General features: G+C 42.9%; 1 protein-coding gene and 1 long non-coding RNA gene across 2 annotated transcripts in view; one reads left to right on the top strand and one right to left on the bottom strand.

Moving 5' to 3' along the window:
- Positions 1-14,330, top strand: part of lrfn1 (leucine rich repeat and fibronectin type III domain containing 1) — a 121,591-nt gene extending 107,261 nt beyond the window's left edge. The window contains 3 exon segments of the mRNA XM_048264981.1: positions 4,568-5,457; positions 5,460-5,953; positions 13,011-14,330. Of these exon segments, the coding sequence (XP_048120938.1) occupies positions 4,588-5,457; positions 5,460-5,953; positions 13,011-14,043 (2,397 nt within the window). The 5' untranslated portion in view covers positions 4,568-4,587 and the 3' untranslated portion in view covers positions 14,044-14,330.
- A 5,560-nt stretch (positions 14,331-19,890) lies between these two features.
- On the bottom strand, positions 19,891-20,500 carry LOC125308452. Its single transcript, XR_007195883.1, has 3 exons — positions 20,353-20,500; positions 20,190-20,271; positions 19,891-20,104 (listed from the first exon to the last, which is right to left on the bottom strand). It is a non-coding gene; the product is annotated as an uncharacterized LOC125308452 (long non-coding RNA).
- Positions 20,501-21,882: the final 1,382 nt, after the last annotated feature.

Below are 21,882 nucleotides of genomic sequence, written 5' to 3'. Positions count from 1 at the left end.
ATGTTTATTATCCTCTCCTATATAAACTCTAGATGAAAAAGTTGTACATTATTGCAGGGTATTGATTCTGTTCACAGACACACAGACTTAATTAAAAGCCCATGACCCAAATGGGAATTTCTGGGTAGATTTGACATGAGAACTTGGCATGACATTGATTACTCTAATATACTCCAATCAAAGAAGTGGTCATGGGGAAGAGACCTTGAATGATCTCTCGCTCTTCCCCCCCCCTCTCTCTATCCCTTCCCTTGTGACACATGCATAATTAGTTTTGGCTCAAAAATATAACTCTTTTTTCTATTATTATTTGCTCAGCCATAATTTCACAGATTGGTATGGCACGTTATGAAAGTGTTTTTGTCGGTTTGTACAAATTGCTTCAACCTTTGAATCGCAAATCCATGATCATTTTTCTGTGACCAAAAAAGACAAAACCTCCCATTGGAGAAAAATATTTATTTTCTCACAGCAAACAAAGGTAGACATTTTCTTCCTTTGCCCAGGCCACACAAGGCTCTATATAAATAAGGATTCTTATCCCAGGTTCACTGCTGTTTGACTGACTTTCCTGTCAATTACAGTGGACACCTTGGCTGTGTGATTATACTACTGACCTCTCAGGTGCAACTAGCACTTTTCCCCAACAATGGCTGAGCTCTGAAATTGCCATGTGTGGGCTCCTGCCACAGTCCAGTGGTAGCACATGAATGTAGTTGAGCACAGTGCAGAGAACAAGAGCAGAGCCTGGTGCCTACTGTGCATCATAGCACTACATTCGCTTTAATACAGACAAAGCAATCAAGTGCTGATATTTTTAAGTGGAAACTGAATATGCAGTGAATTGTTTGCATGCATATTCACAGTGCAATTTCATATTGATAAACCTTATCTTGCACTAATTTTTTTTCCTTACTCATATTGATAAACCTGACATCAGAAAACCAACACATCACCTAAGGGACCCAATAAACTGTATGTGGCCTAATAAACTTTATGCTTTGATAACTCTTGGAGATTGCTGATTGGACAATTGGAATTAATGGTAAACTATACTGAGCCTGCCTCACAGGCTGCTGTTTGCTGAAAGCAGGACACGCGCATTTTCCTCCATAATTGGAATCAAATGAAGGACATTTGTCAAAGATAAATACATCCGCCTACGGGTTTAAAAATGTGCTCTTGAAAAGCTCTTTAGCAAGACCACTTCTTCTTTTTCAACAGAAAAAAATTGCAAAACAGCTTTCTAATATTCAGTATCTGCCTTATCTTTATCAAGATTGAGACCTCATTCTTCTGGAAGCTTAACAGTGTCTTAATATAATTCAAAGACCTAAATTCTCGAGCAGAGTTGCCTTGGAAACAAAGTTCCTTTTTTTCCACCACCGGAGAACCAGGAAGATCAATAGTGAATCCTCACTGGTTTAAAACAGGAAATGTTGGAACACAGATAGCCCTATGAGGATATATTTTGTGTCCTAGTTAGCACAGTGAATACTTGCACAGTCCAGTTTACAATCACTGCAATACTTAAAACATGAAAATAATATGCAAATCATATCAAAAGTGAATTATTGTTATTGATTGAAATCTATTGTCTCGTCTAAAATCCATATGGCCATACGCATTTTAACATATGTTTAGTTGTAAAAGCAAATACATTGTTCCACTTTTCCCAGGTAGGCTAAAAAGTGATATATAGTCTACTGTATATACAGAGATTTAGTACTAATGTCACATTGCCTTTCAATGGAGACTGTATGATATACAGTATGATAGAGAATAACAGTTGATATACTAAATTGTAGTACAATACTTTTTCTGTTATTCTATGACCAGTGTTTGGACCAGAGTTTAGATTAGAATTAGACTTAGAATAAGTGCATAATATCAAAATGACATTAAGACCACATTAAATGGTTTTAGGTGTAGTATAGCCTATTGGTTTAGGTGTAGTATTGTCGGTTTAGGTGTAGTATAGCCTGTAGGTTTAGGTGTAGTATAGCCTGTTGGTTTACTGTAGGTGTAGTATAGCCTGGATACACATAACAACTTGACAGTAGTGTGACAGGACCTTGCAGAAGAAGTGTGGTGCGGGGGACTTGCTGGTGTTACTGATGCATTTATTCACTACACATATAAGACTGTGCAAGAGAGGTCACATGACTGGATGACCTAGTGATTGGATGACCCATACTGATTCTCACATCAAACATGGATGACAACATTCCTCAGAGACAGTGAATGGCACATGCCATATTCCTAATGTGGCTGTATATAAATCTGGCTCTTATCTGAGAATGTGTGTATTGCTGTGCTTAAAGAGCTCTGTGATGTATAATTCTCCTGGTTCTTCACCTCCCATTTTGCAACTGGGACTAGGACACAGCACACAGACCGAGAGCAGCAAGAGAACTTCAATGCTCCTTAGGATGCCAGAGATGTACAGCCATTCCCTGTCTCTATCACTGTCACTTCTGGTGAACTTGTACACTGACACACATTTGCATGGAAGAATAATAACAGTGTCAGTCCTAATGGTAATAAGACACTATTGCCCTTCACCCCTCAACCACACATGGTTGCATAACTTCCTCGACTTTTTTTTAATTCTTTAGCCTCCACCTCTAAACCCCACATCCTCTTTATCGTTTGCTTGTGTTTTTCTTTTTTGCACTTCTGGTCCCCGGAGGTCTTAATCATCCTAATCACTGTGATGTTTCCATCAGCTGTTCCGTAGGGGTCGCGTCCCTCTTGCACAGAGAAGGCAGCTTCATGCCTCAGTGGCTTCCTGCGCTTGCCTCCCCTCCGTCCCAAGGCGTCTTACGGTTCACGTTGCGGTTGTGCCCCATAATTTATGAGCTTCTCTGTTTCAACACACACTGCTTTATTATGTGTGATGCGCCACAATAAAACATACATGCATACCACATGTGTGTTGTGTACTGAGAGGATGATGGAATGTCCTGACCATCTACGGCCAGGCTGTGTCCATCCATCTATTGTGTAGCTTTTTATGTCATCAGTTTGTTTATCTCTTCACCCGTAGAGAGACTTCATCCAATACAGATCACAGAGTGAAGTTTTAGCGAGCAGTCGTGTGAAGTGTTTTCCCTTGTAAACCAAACAGGCCTGGATCTCTCTCTCTCTCTCTCTCTCTCTCTCTCTCTCTCTCTCTCTCTCTCTCTCTCACACACACACACACACACACACACACACACACACACACACAGGCCTGATTTAGTGTGTCAGCCACCAAGATGGATGCTGCAGTCTTGGAAAAGAAGTGTACTATGGCTGACGGTGGAGTTCACTGTCCGGTGGGATTTGAGGTTATTACAGTCAAGGTTTTCTTCCGGTACCTGTCAAGGACTAGACATATGCAGCCTTCAAAAAAGAAATCAATATGGCCTAAATGGAGGATCATAGAGTCCAGTCATTGCCCTCAACACATGAGACTCATGAAGTCATATCACACTCTGATAGATTTGGAACCCAGTGATCTTTCTTCTTGTTTTGTCTATTAGTGCTGCCACTGTATTAATAACAATCCCAGGGTTTACATCTAATTCCACAGTACAGTTTTTAGGAGCCCCACTTACTGCAGTATTTCTCCCAGCTACTGAAGAGCCTTGCAGAATAGACCCCATACCAGTGCCTCAGGAAATTGAAATACAACACAGATCTGTTTTTACTAAATGCATTAAACATGTCTCATCCTTTCATGAGAGTGAACACGAGGCCTGTCTGCATCTTCATCATACAATACAGTCAAGAAACAATCTTTTGTTTCAGTACTGTGTCAAGTGCTCTTCCTTTTCACAGATCACTATGAGATTGTGAGCTGTGAGTGAGATTCACACCTCTCCTGAATGTAATTGTAGGCCTTTCCTGAATGTGCTACTGGGCCTCACCATCCTTGTTCACCATGTTTACTGATAGGATTGGCAGTCATTTTCTAATCAAAACAAGTATCTTGCCATAGCTGGATATCAACGTTCAGTTGTATTCCATTTGAAATCACCCTACAGTGTATGTTAATCTGACGGTTATGTGTTTGTATGCGTCATCTACACCTGCCCTTAGCATACAGACCGCACATGGGGGAAGCATGGACATCATGCAGCTTTAACTCAACAAAAATGCTGCGTGGATGAAAACAATCTCGTTTGTCAGCAAGCACTGCATTGAATTCCCACGGTTTGGTTTTCAAATGGATTGTATTGTATCTTTGTGTCCCAATTCTCTGATTGAATGAAGCATCAAATCAATTTTTGAGTCCAACATGGCAATAAGAAATAATGAGATTTTGACCATCTGTTAAATTACCCCTGCAATAAAGGTATGTCTCTGAAGATAGCACACACTAAAAATAAATGTTTGCTCCATCTTGAAAAAAGCCATCTTTCAACTCCCAACAAAAGTGACAATCTGTCTCATTGCCGTGCACAGGGGATAAAACCGATGAAATTGGACACATTTTGATCAAATCCAGTTTGTGTTGTACTGACATAAATTAGTCAAACAGTACCTTAATGTTTTTTCTATTGTCTTTTTCCTTTTCCAGAACCCGGAAGCTGATACATTATGGAGCGGCTGGTTTTGTGTGTGTTGGTGTTTGGAGTGCTGGCGAAGGCGCAGAACTGCCCAGGTCGCTGCATATGCCAGACCATCTCGCCGACCCTCACCCTTCTGTGTGCCAAGACGGGGCTGCTGTTTGTGCCGCCAGGCATCGACCGTAAGACGGTGGAGCTGCGCCTGACCGACAACTTCATCACGGTCATCCGGCGGAGGGACTTTGCCAACATGACCAGCCTGGTCCACCTGACGCTGTCGCGCAACACCATCAGCCAAATCGCACCGCACGCCTTTTTGGGCCTCCGTGCCCTCCGCGCCCTGCACATGGACGGCAACCGGCTGACCGTCATCAAGAGCGAGCACCTGAGGGGCCTGGTCAACCTCCGCCACCTCATCTTGGGCAACAACCAGATCCACACTGTGGCGGCAACGTCCTTCGACGAGTTTGTGTCCACCATCGAGGACCTGGACCTGTCGTACAACAACCTGCACACACTCCCGTGGAGTGCCATCGGGCGCATGACCAACATCAACACGCTCTCGCTCGACCACAACCTCATTGACTACATCGAGGCGGGCACCTTCACCATGCTGACCAAGCTGGTGCGACTGGACATGACGTCCAACCGGCTGCATAAGCTTCCGCCGGACAACCTCTTCCAGAACGCGCAGGTCATGTCTGACCCCAAGAACTCCAACCCCACGCGCCTGGCGGTCAGTTTCGGCGGCAACCCGCTGCACTGCAACTGCGAGCTGCTCTGGCTGCGGCGGCTGACCCGCGAGGATGACCTGGAGACGTGCGCCTCGCCCGAGCACCTGATGGACAAGTACTTCTGGTCCATCCAGGAGGAGGAGTTCACCTGCGATCCACCGCTCATCACACGCGGCACACCGTGTCCAACCCGTACGTGATGGAGGGCCAGAGCGTGGCGCTCAAGTGCAAGGCCATGGGCGACCCCGACCCCGCCATCCACTGGCGCTTCCCCGACGGCAAGCTGGTGCACAACAACTCGCGCACGATCGTGCACGACAACGGCACGCTGGAGATCCTCATCACCACGCTCAAGGACAACGGTGCCTTCACCTGCGTGGCATCCAACGCAGCCGGCATGGCCACAGCCGCCGTGGAGATCAGCATGATCCCGCTACCGCTCTTCGTCAACAACACGGGACACTTGAGGGAGGGCTCGCGCCTTCGCGACATCACCACCTCCTCCAAGTCCAACGACACCAAGAGCCAGGACCGCAGGGTGGTGGTGGCCGACGTTACCGCCTCGTCTGCGGTCATCCGCTGGCCTTCTGAGAGACACATCCCCAACATACGGATGTATCAGATCCAGTATAACAGCACAGCAGATGACACACTGGTCTACAGGTATGCTACTCTTCATTAAATACACAGGACATTTTCTCCCACACTCATTGTCATCGCTTTTCACATTTCATGTAATTGTCCTCGGAATGGAGATCCTTAATTACTATGATTGGCTCTGGAGATTTTCAACTTCATCTCCGTGCTGTAACATAAATGAAGTGTCTTTTTTATACCCATAATGCATTGCTGTGCTATGCCCACAGTTAGAACAGGAAATTGTCCAAACCAAATGTGTTTGTGTGAGTCTTCCCAAGAGCTTCAGCCTATTAAAGCTTTCCTGGCACTCATCACGCCACAGAAATCTGTCACTCTGACAAACACAGAGGTTCTTCATCTGGGAGTCTTGATTGGTTTGTGCTCTGCTCATTTGGCTAAAACTGACCAGGTCTTTTCACATCCGGCATGGCTGTGGCTGTTCGATGGAGTCCAACCAGTCAGGAGGAAAATCATTATGGCTGATTAATAAAATGCAACACAACTGAATCAAGGATGTGCCAAAACAAGAGCTACCAAAAAATACTGTCACTTTTGACATTGTTGGTTGAATGGACCAATAAACCTTAGTTAGGAAGTAACTACAAAACACCATGCAACAATACCCTGAGACTATGTCAGAGAGGCTTTTTACATTTTACAGGTTGGTGTCCAATAGAGGCACAAGTAGCCTATCAGTTAGCTTACATGAACATCTTCATGTCACAGATGCTGCTGCTGGTGACACTCTGTGGGGTGTGGGAATTGGCAGGGGCGTAAGCAGAGAATTCTAAAGTGTGGGTGAAACATTGCAGCCCCATTACAGATGAGTGTGTGCAAGAAAGATGGGAATCTTAAAAACATCCCCTGCTGTGCAGAGATCAGAATGTGAAAAGCTGAAAAGTACTTCACATTCAGTGTGAGACAAAATGCATCATATTCAAATTGCTTGATGTGAAATGGCAAAAAAACAGATGAATCGAGAGAGAAATACCCATTAATGGGTAATTATAGTGAATGGAATCCACTATCTTGAAATGTCCTGGCTTTCATATTCGTCTTCTTATCATTATTATTGGGAGGAAAAGCAATCTCATCGCAACCTACTGGTTGCGTTCCTAGAGTCTAGCGGAGTGGATGGGATTTTTTTTTAGAAAAATATATCTTGGTGCACATTGGGAACTTAATTGAATGCCTTCCATATGCTATGCACTGGGGTCACCTCTATTGCTTCTAGTGGTCATGCTTTATGATGAACTACAGTTGCATGTGACGTTACCGGCTTGGGAGCTTAATCTCTAACTGATCAAAATGGCAATTTGCTTGACTGGCTTAGCGTATTTTTGTAATAACAGAGCACGATGTAAACCGTGTGGTGATTACCTTTCTGTCAGGATAACTTGTGTGGTGCTCCTACTCACATGAAGAGCTGGCAGTAAGTGTTACTGTAAGTGTCAATGCTAACCAGGCTAATAAACAAAGCCTGCTACTGTGAGTAAGTAGAAGGGTAAAGTCACGTGACTTCTTTTGTAGCCTACTGTAGTCCGTTTATGAAACAAAAGGAGCAATTTCGATTTTTTTTTAAAGGTGGCAAAATAGGGCCTGACATTTTCACAGTTAGTAGATTAATACTGTATACATTACAATATACAATATTTTTGGTGGATAACTTCACTGATTTGGCTTCACAATATTTTTTTTAAGAATAGGTCTATGGGACTTAACACTGGAGCTGACAACATTTTTGAGGAATAGGGGATTAAAAATGTTAAACAATTTATTTTCTATGACATCACAAATGGGGCTCATTTAGAAGGGTCGTAAAGTAATCAGGTGCGGACGCTCCCTAAACTAGACTACACATCCTGTAATTAATCACTTTCGACCACACTGCTTTCAAGCATATCTCAATTCTCTTCAAGAAAGTTTAAGTTCTTGGTGTCTGCTTCGTCCAACAAACTGCGACGAAACGGACGTTTTCCTACCAAACCCAATGTAAGTTACAATTAATTTGTGTTTTTTATTCAAATGGAGTGTGTAAAGTCTGTTTAAAACGACTTGGCTAGTTAATCAAGTAAGCAAGCAAATTGGCGTTACCTGTCATCGATTAGCAACAAACTCGTAGCTGCTATTGGTTAGCAACATACTCGTAGCTGCTACGTCTATGGAGTGTGTGAAGTCTGTTTAAAGGGGAACTTGGCAACTATTTCAACGTAATAAACCCGTTTAGAAATCATTTGGATGGTTAAATGACCTGTTCCGGTGAAAATGGTGACTTTCCCCGCTGTGCCTAGCGTCCCCAGGCAGAAAACCAACCTTGCCACATTGAGACTACCGTCCCGGAAAGAGAAGTGAGAAACAAGAAACTCGTTTTAAATCGTGTTTCTTACCTTGTAACATCCACATAGTTCTGCCAAACTTATGCTAACCGTTAAGCTAGCTTGTAAACAAATCCATGTGCTTTATCGTTACCTTTTCCCACAGTTTGAAATAGCATAATGCACAATTTCTCCAGCAGAGGGGGAAATCCTGCCAAGTTTCCATTTAAAATGACTCGGCTAGTTAATCAAGTAAGCAAGCAAGCTGATGCTACCTGTAATCGATTAGCAACAAACTCATAGCTGCTATTGGTTAGCAACATACTCATAGCTGCTAGGCCTTAATCTGAGTACCCAGAAGCTCGCATCATGCTGAATGAACTACTGTAGGCCTATGTCTAGAGGACGTTAAATTTAAGCTAGTTTTTTTTTCCAGGAACCTCCTCACCAACATTAAGCCAGCAGCTTTCCATCCACTATTGTAATTCTGCTTGAATTGCATTTCTAGTTTGTTTAATGAAAGTACAATAATTGTATAAATGGAAACCTTATGAAAAAGCACCCTCTATCTTATCTTAAAAATTACATTTTATTGAATAGGCACTCTGAAAGACTCTGAAATGTTCATATGGAGGAATGGAACATTTTGTAGGCTACATGTCATAATTACACAAACTGCACTTTCATTATATTGCCCATCAGTAGGGGAGAATGGGGTAAGAGGAGCCATTTTTTACATTCTTCATTATTCTAATGTGTCAAAGAGGTTTTGTTTTGTAACCTTCACACCAAACAAAAATCAAACAATAATTTAATTTCTTCAAACAGTAAGAAACACCAACATTTAACTTAGTATTTGTCAAATACATTCAACTAAAAACGTGCCAAGACAGGTTTAGGCCTATTAAAATGTGTCACCTGAATTTGCCCATTTAATTCAGTTTAACAACTATACTCTGCTACCCAGTCTCTTTAGCCCTTAGTAACACTGAGGAACCATATAGAATGAGGTCACAAAATCAAGGCAAACATAAAAATGTTATAGATGCAATACAAGTACTAGTTAGCTGGCTCAACTGACCACATCCCTGATGGCACATCTTACCCCACAACCACCATTTAAAAAGAAAATGCTTACAACAAGCTACGGTAACATTCATTCATAGTTTGATAGTGCACCAATTGAGGTGTAATGCATCTGAATGTTGTTCTATTCACGTTTTCTCACCCTAACTCTGGACATGAATGCAATACAATTGGAGAGCAAAAAATCATATTTTTACAAATATTTTACACATATTTACTACATTTGCCATGTGCTGTAGGCCTACCTTTCCACATATTGTAAAGAATTATTCCCTCTTCCTTAAAATGCTGTCACATGATACCATTTGTTTACTGTTTCTTAGAAAAAAGGACTGTCTCATCTTACCCATATGCTCAACTTTCCCCACATATACATTGCACAAGAGCACTATACTTATTTTATATAATTTGTTCTGTATGAGTTGAAGAGCAGTCCCAGCCTATTGCTTGCCATAATGTTAATGAAACATATATTACTAGTAGTAAAATATTCAGATATTTAGTGTTAACCTTACTCAGCACTTAAAACTGTCAAACTTCATTCAAAGTCCTTCATCACATGAATTAAGATTAAACTAATTTAATTTCTGAGGACCACAAAGTCAGACCTCAGCAACTTTTTTAATGTAAGATTGTTTTTAGGTCGCAAATCAATCAAATCATAACAACGACAATGTTTTTAAAATCATGTGTAGTACGCCTAAGTGTAAATGTGTGTCTAAACATGCTTTAATGAGCTTACACTTTAATGAGCTGAATGTGAGCTTACAGTTTGTTCACCAACCTATGTGTTTTACATTAACTTACAAAATAGATACTTTATCTTAGTTCTCAGATAGATGAGGGTTGCTGCTTGCTCTGTTAAGGCATTTCTGTCCCTTCCAAACTGCATTGAAATGGTATGTTTAGCAGCCAGAATTTCAAAATTTCCAGGGAGAGAAATCTCCGGCCCCCCTCTAACATGACATAACATGAAAAAAAATTGCCTGATTGTGCCCCCTCTGAATTTTGGCTTGCATGACGCCCCTGCTCACCACCACCTCCACCCCCTCCGTAGCAACTCTCTTTGCTTATCGTCACTCCTACCTGTCTCTCATGACTCCTATCCAACCCTCCACTCCACTCTGAAGGACCACTGAGCAGTTTTTGCTGCTCCATTTTGCTGATTATGATTCATGGCCATATGAGCAGCAGGTTTCACAAATGTCAGGATGTGTAAGTACTGTATATTGTTTGCCCATGTTATGCATTGAGCTTATTGATCTCGGCACTCTGGCAGAGCTGGACTACAGTTGACATTGACTCCAATTAATTAGTAGGCTATTAATAAGGATGTAAATATGTAACTTTATTGTGATGGTTCCTAAGGTGGAGGGCATGGAGGTACTACAGGCTACTACTAGGGGCTTGTTTTGAGTGAAAAACATGGAGGTACTACAGGCAAATGCAGGTTGTGAGTGAAAAACATGGATGTACTACAGGCAAATGCAGGTTGTGAGTGAAAAGCATGCAGGTACTACAGAACAGGTTGTGAGTGAAAACTTGGAACAACAACCATAGACAATCAACTGCTGGTCAAATTAAGAGCATAGTTTTAGCTGCTAGCCTATATGGGTTTATAGCCTCCTGTGCACTTATGTATTATGATCAAGGCGTACCATTTAGCATTAATTAGATTAATTTAGCAATTAATTAGATGGGACAGAACATCTCATTTTTAAAACAATAAACACACACCTAACATTAACTAATCTAAAAATGGAATCCATGTGGAATGGAAACATTTGCTCTGTTTTATAAAAGAGCTTTGATCAAACATTTTAGTTAGCCCTGAACACTTAATTGAATCACAGCATTATTGAGAATAATTACATTACTGAGATCTTTTGTATATACCACAGTCACAGTCACATTTCACCTTTGGATTATTCCTTGGGCTTGGTATCTCTTTTCATTACTCCACAGGTAGTTTCTCTGTTTTGAAAAAAAGATTGAGAAGAGAAGAGAGATAGTATTGAAAGAAACTCCTCCTTTTGACATTAACCACACAGCAGAGCTTAATAACCACCATCTCTTTCATGCAATGGCAGCCATGTTTGAGAAACATAATGACATGTTGAGTAAATGTCGCACTGTTTACTCAGCATGTGGAAAATGACTATTTATCTGATTAGGATCGACATTGCAGTAAATGTCTGTAAGATGAGGATGTTGGTTGTCCCAGTGCTCATAATGAAAAAGCTAAATATATCTTGCATCCAACAATTACATTACATTCTGCACAGTTTAGCAGACTCTAAATATCGCAGAACTCTTATAGGGACAGATACAGAGAAGCATTGAATTGGACAAACTGAATTGTGTACAAATGAACTAGCTAACTAACATTCAGTCTGTTGTTTTTTTGCTTCATGTTTCATGACTTTTCCTCAATTGAAGGGTACAACAGAGTTAGCATGAAATTTGTACAATAATTTGTTTTCAATGTCCTGTACAAATATTTTGTACATTGATGTTCCTTGGGGTCAGTTTGACCCCAGCTGTATGAAACATAGGATACATGAATATTTGACACATTATGGATATTATTATTTGAATAGTATGAGAACATATTGTTATTATCATTATTACATACACAAGTACATATTACATATAAGTCATTTTGGCAGGACTGTATAAGTCAAAAGGGGAAGCAACAGCAAGCCTTTGGGCTGCTGACACTGGATGGGCAATATTGCCAGCCAGGGTTCCAAGGTTCATAAAGGGGGGGGGGGAGGGATTGTTTTGTAGGGCTTTTGATGGTAGTTATTACACTCTTGTTAAGTACCTGACACAAAAAAAACTGGGTAACAATATTAATTATAATCATTTTCTGAGGGTTTATTTAGCTGGGGTCAAATTGACCCCAAGGATAAAGAGTGTTGGTAAGATTATAGGATAACACAAGGGTTAACATTAAATGGATCGTAATGAAATATATTTATGCCGCCAACCCTCTCTTGTCAACGTTTGTGAAGATTGCTCCTGCACCGCGGCTCTTGATGCATGTGGAGTATGCTAAATATGAACAGCTGACATCCCACTTCTCCTCTCTAGCATAGCAACAGAGACGGAGGATTTACACAGAGAGCCAGGAAATCAATACTCTCCTTCAGGTCGTAATGAAGGAAAGAAAAAAAAACGGCAGAAAAATAACGCACAGCAGATCTCTGGAGGAGACTGTCCTGCGGCTAAACAGGCATGCCTATTAGGGGGGTATTGATAATCATCACCGAATCAGTATTAGATTTGCCATGAAGGACACATAATGGAGGAGTTTTGTTTTTGAAATGGTATTACAAGAAATAAAACACTCATAAGGAGGAAATCACCTTTATAAACAATGAATCATGAGCTAAATTCTACAGTGTATGTAATATTCATATTTTGAAGACCATTAATATAACTCATATTTAAAGGGATTAACATCAATGGATTAAAAAACACCCCTAGGAAAACTTTTATTGTTATTTATATTAAATCCTGCCATAAGTTATTGAGTTATTGTGTGCACAAGTTCTGTTTTCCTTCCGTTTTTGAGAATTCAGGCTGAGCCTCCAGTGCACAAAGGCGGCTGTTTTCTCCGCTCCATATCGATCACTCTGAACTTGTTTGTCTTGTTTCATCCTGTCTCCCTCCAGGATGATCCCGTCCACTAGCAAGACGTTCTTGATCAATGATCTAGCGGCGGGTCGGGAGTATGACCTGTGCGTGCTGGCAGTCTACGACGACGGCATCACGCTGCTGACGGCCACGCGCGTGGTGGGCTGCGTCCAGTTCCACACGGCGGCCGAGGCCAGCCAGTGCCGCTTCATCCACAGCCAGTTCCTGGGTGGCACCATGATCATCATCATCGGCGGCATCATCGTGGCGTCCGTCCTCGTCTTCATCATCATCCTCATGATCCGCTACAAGGCTCACGGCGGGCCAGACGGCGCCAAGGCCAAGGCGTGCGACAGCGGCAGCAGCAGCAGCAGCAACGTCCACTCGCAGACCAACGGGAGCAACCAGCAGCAGGGCGGGCGCATGGGCCGCTCGGCCTCCAAGCAGCAGCACGCGGCGCCGACGGAGGAGAGCCGGTGCCTGGACGGTCAGCACCGCCAGTCGTCGTCTGTGTCGGCGGCGAAGGACTGCAAGGCGCTGGTGCTGAGGCTGAAGAGCGAGTGCCAGCTGGAGCCGACGCCTGGCGGTAGCGAGTCGGCCGTGCTGGAGGTGGAGCTGCCTCCGCTCTCGGCCATGGAGAAGACGGCCAAGGCGGCAGTGGCCGCGCTGGCCCGCCGCGCCAGCCTTGACGCCCAGGCGTCCTATGGTGCCAGCGCTGGCTTTTCGGAGGACACGGGCACGGATAGCAGCCTGACGGGCTCCACCATGTCGCTGTGCCTGATTGGGCCCAGCAGCGGCTGTGGTGGTGCTGGTGGTGGTGGCGGTGGGTCCAAGGACAGCCGGAAGGGCGCGCTGGCCAATATCGGGCTACTGCCCGGCGAGTTGGCACGGACGAGACACCGCTTCTCCTTCGACGGGGACTACGCGTTGTTCCAGAGCCACAGCTACCCACGGCGCGCCCGGACGCGCAGGCACAAGTCGTCCAACCAGCTCAATGCGGACTCGTCACCGCTGGCCAACCGCAAAGTCACGTTCAGCAGCACCGAGTGGATGCTCGAAAGCACGGTCTGAGGAGGGGACAGTTTGGAGCAGTGCTGCTTTTACAAGTTCAGTCAGAAAAAGACACAACATTTATCCAATTGCAGAGACGGATGGATACACACACACACACACACACACACACACACACAAATATACACACAAACAAACACACAAACACAGAGACAGTTAGTCAGTTGCACACATGAAAAACCACAGATGCATACCTGAATACAAATGCCATTTTCTTTCATGCGCGTGTGTCAGTACTGTCCTACACACTCTGTCTGGTGCAGCACTTGAGATAGCACAGTTTTGGCTTCAGACCGCCTCCTCCTGCCCTGGTTTCAGAGCATGAAAGAGAGAGAGAGAGAGAGAGAGAGAGAGAGAGCAAGATAGACAGCGAAACAGAGAGGTAGAGAGAGGGAGAAGGAAGGAGGCCAGGGCCATGATGTTCTGCAGTGGTGCCTTATTCTAAGAGAAGTACCAATGGAGGATGCTGCTAGCTGTGGTCATACTCTGCCCCCCCCACCAACCCAGCCTTTTTGTTTTTTTTATTTGTTTGTTTGTTTGGTTGATTGTTTGTTTTCTATGTGATGCCAAGGTGTGTGAAGGCTGGATATGACTGCTGTTTTCCCCCCTCCTTCCCACTCTCATCGAATGAAAGAGAGAAAAAAAGACAAACAGAACAGAACAAAGAAGCATAAACATAACCACTGCATTAGCGAGCATCCAGACAAACGTTTCCCATATGTCGGGTAACTTCAAGACTTTTGCACAGAAGACACGAGATACAACGGACCAGTATCACACCAGTCTATGTAATGACTTGCAAAAAAAAATGAATAAATAAAAAAAATAAAACAAAGAATCAACGGTAAAGAAAACCAAGATCTATCCACATGCCGGTTTCAAATGTTAGCATAGAGAGAAATGATTGGAGAACAAACAAAAGGACTATTTCAGGTTGGTTGGACTGTATGATATCAATAGGTATTGTTCCCGATGTGACTGTATGATATTAATCGGTATTGTATCTGGCTGGCCTAGATTAAAAAAAAAGATGACAAATACATATATAAATATATTAAAACTATCGGTGTATGTGTGCTAAATACTTAAGTCATACGTTATATGACTTTTTACAAGGCATTTCAATGCTGGTGTCAGGTTTTTACATTAAAAATCTGTTGGCACTTTCTCCCCTGATTTAGTATATCAAAGTTCGGACCACTTATCCCTTATGAGAGGGTATTAAACATTTTTTGTGTCGGTTGACTGTATACTGTCTTCTCGGGTTTTTCTTTCAAGAACTGTTTAATGTGTAATTTCCTTGCCACAAATGCATTGCAGTATTTATGTGTGTTCTTAAGGCTTATGAGGATAATTACTTAATGACTTAGTGCTTGATTTTTAATGTTCATTATTATATGCATATCAAGCTTGTTCGCTAGTTTCTAAAAAAAAATACAGTATACCAATTTAGGCTTTCCATCACACTAAAGTAAATCAGATATTAAATAATCTTGCATACAATAGCCTATAGACTAATAGACCACAAAAGCAGAATATCCTACTCTAAATCGTTTTGCTCTTTTACCATTGGGAAGTTTTCAGGTTGTTTACACTTTAATGTCTTTGCGAAACTGTTTGAGATTCATCTCACTATCCATTAGCCAGACAATGATTAGTATGAAAGAAGCATTCCCCGAAACATTCCCATTCAAGTACTTCTGGAGATGTGTTACCTAATCTGGTATTCAAAGTCTGCAGGATCACTGAAAAGACATTAGCGATCTCGCCTGGCTACCGCTAGGCCACATCTCAATCATTAGCCTGGGCCTGGGCAAATTACTCCTCTGGTGGTCTGTGCCTACTCAGCGTTTCCAGTGCATTAGGGCCGATGGCGGTTATATAAGGTGGGCACCCTTTGCCAACCGCACGTTGGATTAATTCCCTTCATAATGGATCAGAGGAGGTTTGTTTAGTGCTGTTGTTAAAGCGACTTTTTAGCTCAGTGTGTGTGTATGTGTCTGTGTCTGTAGACCTATAAATTGTGCATGTGCGTGTCTGGTTTATGCGTGCTTGTGTATGTGTTGTCTGTGCTGACTGTGATGTGTTTGCATGTGTGTGTGTGTGTACGTGTATGTGTGTTGTCGTGTGTGTATATGTGTGTTGTCGTGTGTGTTTGTGTGTAAGTGTGTGTGTTAGTTTGTTTGTGTGTGTGTGTGTGTGTGTGTCAGGTGTGTGCTTGCCTAAGCTGTACACTCTTCATTCACACTGACGGATTAACTGCAGGGTCACGTTTCAATCAGCCTGTGCTGTCTGTTAATCACCCCCACCCAACCCAACCCCACCCCTCACCCCACTTAAGGAGACTCAATCAATTAGATTTGTCCCGCTCTGCTGAGCTACACTCACCATAATACGAAAGCACTCCTCACATCCCCACTGATTTTCTTATCTGGGCTCCATCCATGACATCCAAAACAAGACGTTTAGTGGTTAAAGAAACTCACACATACCATACACATACACACACACACTCGAAGTAAAAGTGAAAGGAGTGGGATTTAGCAGACACTTTTATCCAAAGCGACAAGGATTTGCAACTTTGGATATCGAGCTCACTGTTTGATACTATCCACTTTCTCCGGCAGCCACACTTCCGTTGCTCAATCGCACACAACAACACACACACACACACACACACACACACACTCACAGGCACACACACAGTGTGTGTCCCACTTGGGCCCCAAACCGTGGCTTGACAGCGTCTCATCCAATCAAGGCATCATTAAAGTGAGATGGTGTTTGGAGTGGCAGCAAGGTTAAATATAACCCTCTCTCCCACAGCAGGAGCACTGTAAAACACTATCCGTGTTCCTGGAGAAGGCGTAGGTCACATCGTACAGTAGAGGCTGATGAGAGTGACAGCTCAACTAAAAAGGCCTTCCTAAAGGATTGAATCATGACAGGAAAATGGCTCTCCTCCGCCTTTTCTCCACCCTTTCATCTAAAGCAGGAAGGCGGTGCGCCTTTGGAATGGACCATAGAGACCATTACTTCAAATGATGTGGTTTAACATGGCTTTTATTTGGCCACTTTGCATGTCAGGTTGTTTTGAAGTGTGAATATTTGCTGGTGCACAACAATGACCTTGATGTTTTCAGGACACAGACACACACACACACACACAGACACACACACACACAAACACACACTTTCTCTGATGCAGGGCCAGGTTAAGGTCATCTGGGGCCCGGAGCAGAGGCCTCACCGAGCCCCCCCACACACACACATTCTTTTTTCAATATATATTACTATTATTATTATCAATATACATACGACAGAAAGAGAGAGAGGCAATTAAATTATGACAGATAATGTAAAAATGAAATTTGCATTTATATTGTGGAACAGTTAACCAACATACAATTGTACCAACATACAAAAAACAAGTAGCCTACAAACATGGGGCAATGCACACAAAAAAAAATAAATCACCCATGAAATATTATTTTATTACCATCAATGAATTACTTAAACTAAGGCTTGAAAAAAATGCCAGTGGTACCCAGGTCAGCCTAAAATGTGCAACTCCCGAACTCTGAACTCATGAAACATTGTAGCCTAGAGTTTTGCGCGCACGCACACAGCCACATCATGATACATTGTTAACACACAGCCCTAGCCAGCCACGACGTCAAATACATTGAAACACGCAGTCTAGCGCACGCACACAGCCCAGCCACATCAAATACAAACAAGGGGGGTGTTGGAGCCGATGACGGTAACGTTGTCAGGGACAGGGGTGGATGTGGACTTATCACAACGCTTTGATATTATCCCGGTTAGGTTCCTGCATTGGTCAGTTAAAAAGTAGTCTACATAGTAGGCTAATGACATCCACATGCAATATCTTTACAACAACAACGCCTAACAACGACCTATTTATTTGGACAACTTTGTTTAGCCCTATAAAGGCTACCTTTAGTTTTGTTCTAGCGAAGGCTACGTTCACGTATGGCTTTACACAGCGGTAATACTAGCCATTTTGACAAGCGCAATAATCTTGCCTATCTTGTGCTTGCGGCTTGCCCATTTGAAATAACTCCTCTCGCTTTGCTGTCTCCATCCTTTCAGTTTTCGTTGTTTAAAAAACGTGTTATATCCATGATGAGTCTCGAGTTAATGAATTAGCTTATAACATTGTGTGCTGATAACCAGCATAGATAGTAATAGAAAACAGCAAGCTAGTCGACAACTTCTGTAGCATGCGTATGTAGGCTCTCCTGCTCAAACAAAAAGTGCGCACGTGCATAGTTCTGCATTAAGTTGATTTTGATAACGTGTTTACAAACTTACTTTATAGAAAATTGTAAATAGCCTACCGTCATGCAGTTAATGGAATACTGTGCAGAGTTGGGAAGTTATGGTAGCCTAGGCATATTTGGTGTGAACACACACACACACACAGGGGCAATTCTCTCTCGAGTAGCCTGATATGCACAGTGCGTACTTGGGTTCGGCCGTGGTTTTGGCGCGCCTTACTGAGAACGTCTGGCTGCCGCTCTCTTTTTTCGAGCTCCGCTTTCATATTTCCTAATTGTCTCATGCGAAGCCATTGTTGTCTGTGATAGCATGCATTGATAAGGGGAAAGACAGGTGACGATAAGACATTTGTTTTCTTTTTTAAATGTCCCGCGCCGGGGCCCCCTAGTGGCCGGGGCTCGGGGCAGCAGCCCCTTTGCCCAATGCACAAACGCGGCCCTGCTCTGATGTATTGTGCATCTGAGGGGCTTATAGGAGAGATCTCAAGAGATCTCAGACAGCGTGTTTCGGCCAGTCAAAATGGCTATTTTTAGTCCTGTGGAAAAGACACTTTAATACATTATTCAGTGCTACATATAGCATGAAGTTTTGGCTGCGGTTGAAGCACGCACTGTTGCAATACTAATTAGCTTCAGTGCTGTTGGGCATTATGAATTGACCAACCCAAGTCTTGTCTTGACACAAGTAGAAGACAATTGGGTGCCCCCTGATAATATTTACGGATAGTAATGTGACCAGGGCCCATAAGAGTCCAAAGTCACGCAAAGGAACCCGACTACGCCACCCAGAGGGAAACTGGGAAATGTACCCTACTCAATTATAACACCTTAAAACACAAGTTCTTATATGGACAGAGAGAGCAGAGACCCAATTCTCAAGTTCATGCAAAGTTTTATTAATGTTTTTGGAAGCAAATCAACTGCTGGAAGGGAAAGAGTTAGTAAAATATATATGTATTTTTAGATGTCACTAAATTTAGTTCATTAAATAGGTAGTTTACAATCAAGCACAATCACAACAGTTTACAGTCCAATATAAATATGCGTGTATCTTGTGTAAAAAAGGGACAAGAAATACTGTACCAGCTGGGAAAGTATGTCAGGTGGGCCACTGGAGGGAGGGAAAGCACCCAGAAGAGACACCAATATACCTGTGCAAAAATAGTCACACACACGCACACGCTGATAGCCACACTCACAGCAAAGGGTGGTGCAAACACGCAGTTAAGAGTGTACACAAACACGCTATAAGGAAACACACTAAGCATGCAGGTGACCAATAAGGAGGAGCAAAGAGTACCCAACCACCAGTGGGCCCGACCGATCCCCAGCTGTGGCGATATACAGCCACTAAGGGTGATGCTGATGCAGCTTAATTGTATCTACGAGACGAACACAGTTGGTCACAAACAAAACAAACAATAAAATGATCCGAGACGCAGACACAAACGTCCCCCCCTCAAAGCACACGGACATGCAGGCGTAACGAGACAGATCACCCACAATCAGCCAGCCCAGACAGCCGCGTCTGTGTGCGAGATATAGTACACGTAAACAAAACAAATTGTAGAAATCATAAATAAAATACAAGGCAAAACAGCAATAGGTAGCTCTTCCTGAAGGCAAACAGAGTAGCATTAGCATTACATTTGAACAGCAACAGATACGCAATGCAACCCATGACAGTACATGCTGGTATTACCTTGCATCCACGCTAAACTGAGTGCCAATTCGACCAGTCGTAGTGCAGAACCCACCTGTTAACCATTCCCAGAATATAATATTAAAACTAGCACACACACACTGAATCATCTAGTCAAAATTCAAAGAATTAAAACGCACCTTATCAGCAGACCGAGGGGCTTAGGACAAGGGAGGAATGTGGCCGAGTGTTCGCTGGGAGCTCACCGTCAAAAACTGCAATCTAATGAGTGAATGCATAAATGTGAATTAAGGGGGCATTAATACGAGCGTCTGCTGGACACCAAAATAAACCCTGGCTTACCTTCCTTGCAGCGACCGGGGGGGGATTATATTCCGAAAGAGCCGAGCAACACAGCACCATCCAAATGCTGCTACATATAGCGATTTAAGGCCTAGGCTAAATGAGGAAGTGATTTACGCCATGTGATGTAAATTATGGGGCCGGCCCATGTAATCAATTGGGGGCGTAGTCCCTGGCTACAGTAAGTAAACACAAAGAGTTAAATTTGGCATCCAAGTCACAAGGGATGGTCTCCATGCAAAGCAATTCACATTAGTCTCTCTTCCAATTCAATAACACATTCTCAATTTTTCTGTCTGGGTCATTACATTATCAAGAGTTTGAAGCCAGTAATGGCAAGAAATGGCTGGTACATATTCCTTACAAATGTATTTTACACCGATGAAATCACTTTAGTGCTGGTGTTATAGAGAAATATCATCTGCAAGCTTGACTGCTTCTCAGTTTGTTGGGTTTCAGCTAAAAATAGGCTGCAAGAGTTTCTAATTTAATTCCAACACAGTCTTCATTCACTTGCTCACTCACTCACTCAGAGTAGTCTCCACTCAGCCCGGGCTGATGAATAACAGGAGTATTCCTTTTAGATTATGCAGTTGTGCATTATTTGGGCTATTGCTCATCTGAAATATATTTGCCATTTCTGCACTGTTAGTCATTGTATTAGCAAATTGCATTTTAATACAGAACAGAATAGAATTATAAACCTGAGTACATTTTACTGTAATATGAATAGCTCATATGTAATTTCGTAGCAATGTTGGGCCATTCCTTATGCTACATATTAGCATAGGGAGCGCAATTAGCTCAAGGCTGTTTAGGTCAAACAGACAAATCAGATTGTCCAGTGAAGCACAGGGATCTAAATTGTTAATTCTCATAGGAGAATGGGAAGGGACACATCCAGTGAGCTGGATGATTGTGTCAACCCCCAGTAGAGGGGGATCTCAGTAGTTAAGGCACTCTTGGGAGAAAAAAAACACAGCTGAGCTCTCTCTCTCTCTCTTTCTCTCTCTCTGTGCGTGTGTGTGGGTGTGAATATGTGTGCGTGCGTTCGTGCGTGTGTGTGTGTGTGTGTGTGTGTGTGTGTGTGTGTGTGTGATTGTTTATGTAGGTCTGCTGGTGCTTGTGTTGATATGCATTGCTTGTGTGCACATGTGTCTGTGCACACATATCAAACATGTGAGCACATATGTGTTCTGTAGGAGACTGTGAATACACCACACTGAAGTTCATTAAGTCAGACAGTGCACACTGCATCGCCAAGTGCCCCAACACACGCAGTCCTCCTAATGCATTTAGACAACCATCTCTATAGCAAGGGGTAAAAGGTCAAGTGTTAATTGTCCTTTAAGTCATTACATCCTTGCATTGAGTCTGGATCGCAGCTATATTTCTCATCCGTTAAGATAGCCCACGGCCCACGGGTTCAAACGGGCAGAACGGGCTTCAACTGATCTCTGCGCTGTTCCACCGATACAAGCACTGAAAGAACCGAGAAGTGTGGACAATTACTTTATGCTTAGCACAAAC

Source organism: Alosa alosa, chromosome 15 (assembly GCF_017589495.1).
Source record: "Alosa alosa isolate M-15738 ecotype Scorff River chromosome 15, AALO_Geno_1.1, whole genome shotgun sequence".
Lineage (NCBI taxonomy): Eukaryota > Metazoa > Chordata > Actinopteri > Clupeiformes > Clupeidae > Alosa > Alosa alosa.
The sequence above is the reverse complement of the archived record's forward strand: the minus strand, read 5'-3'. Positions and strand labels throughout refer to the sequence as shown.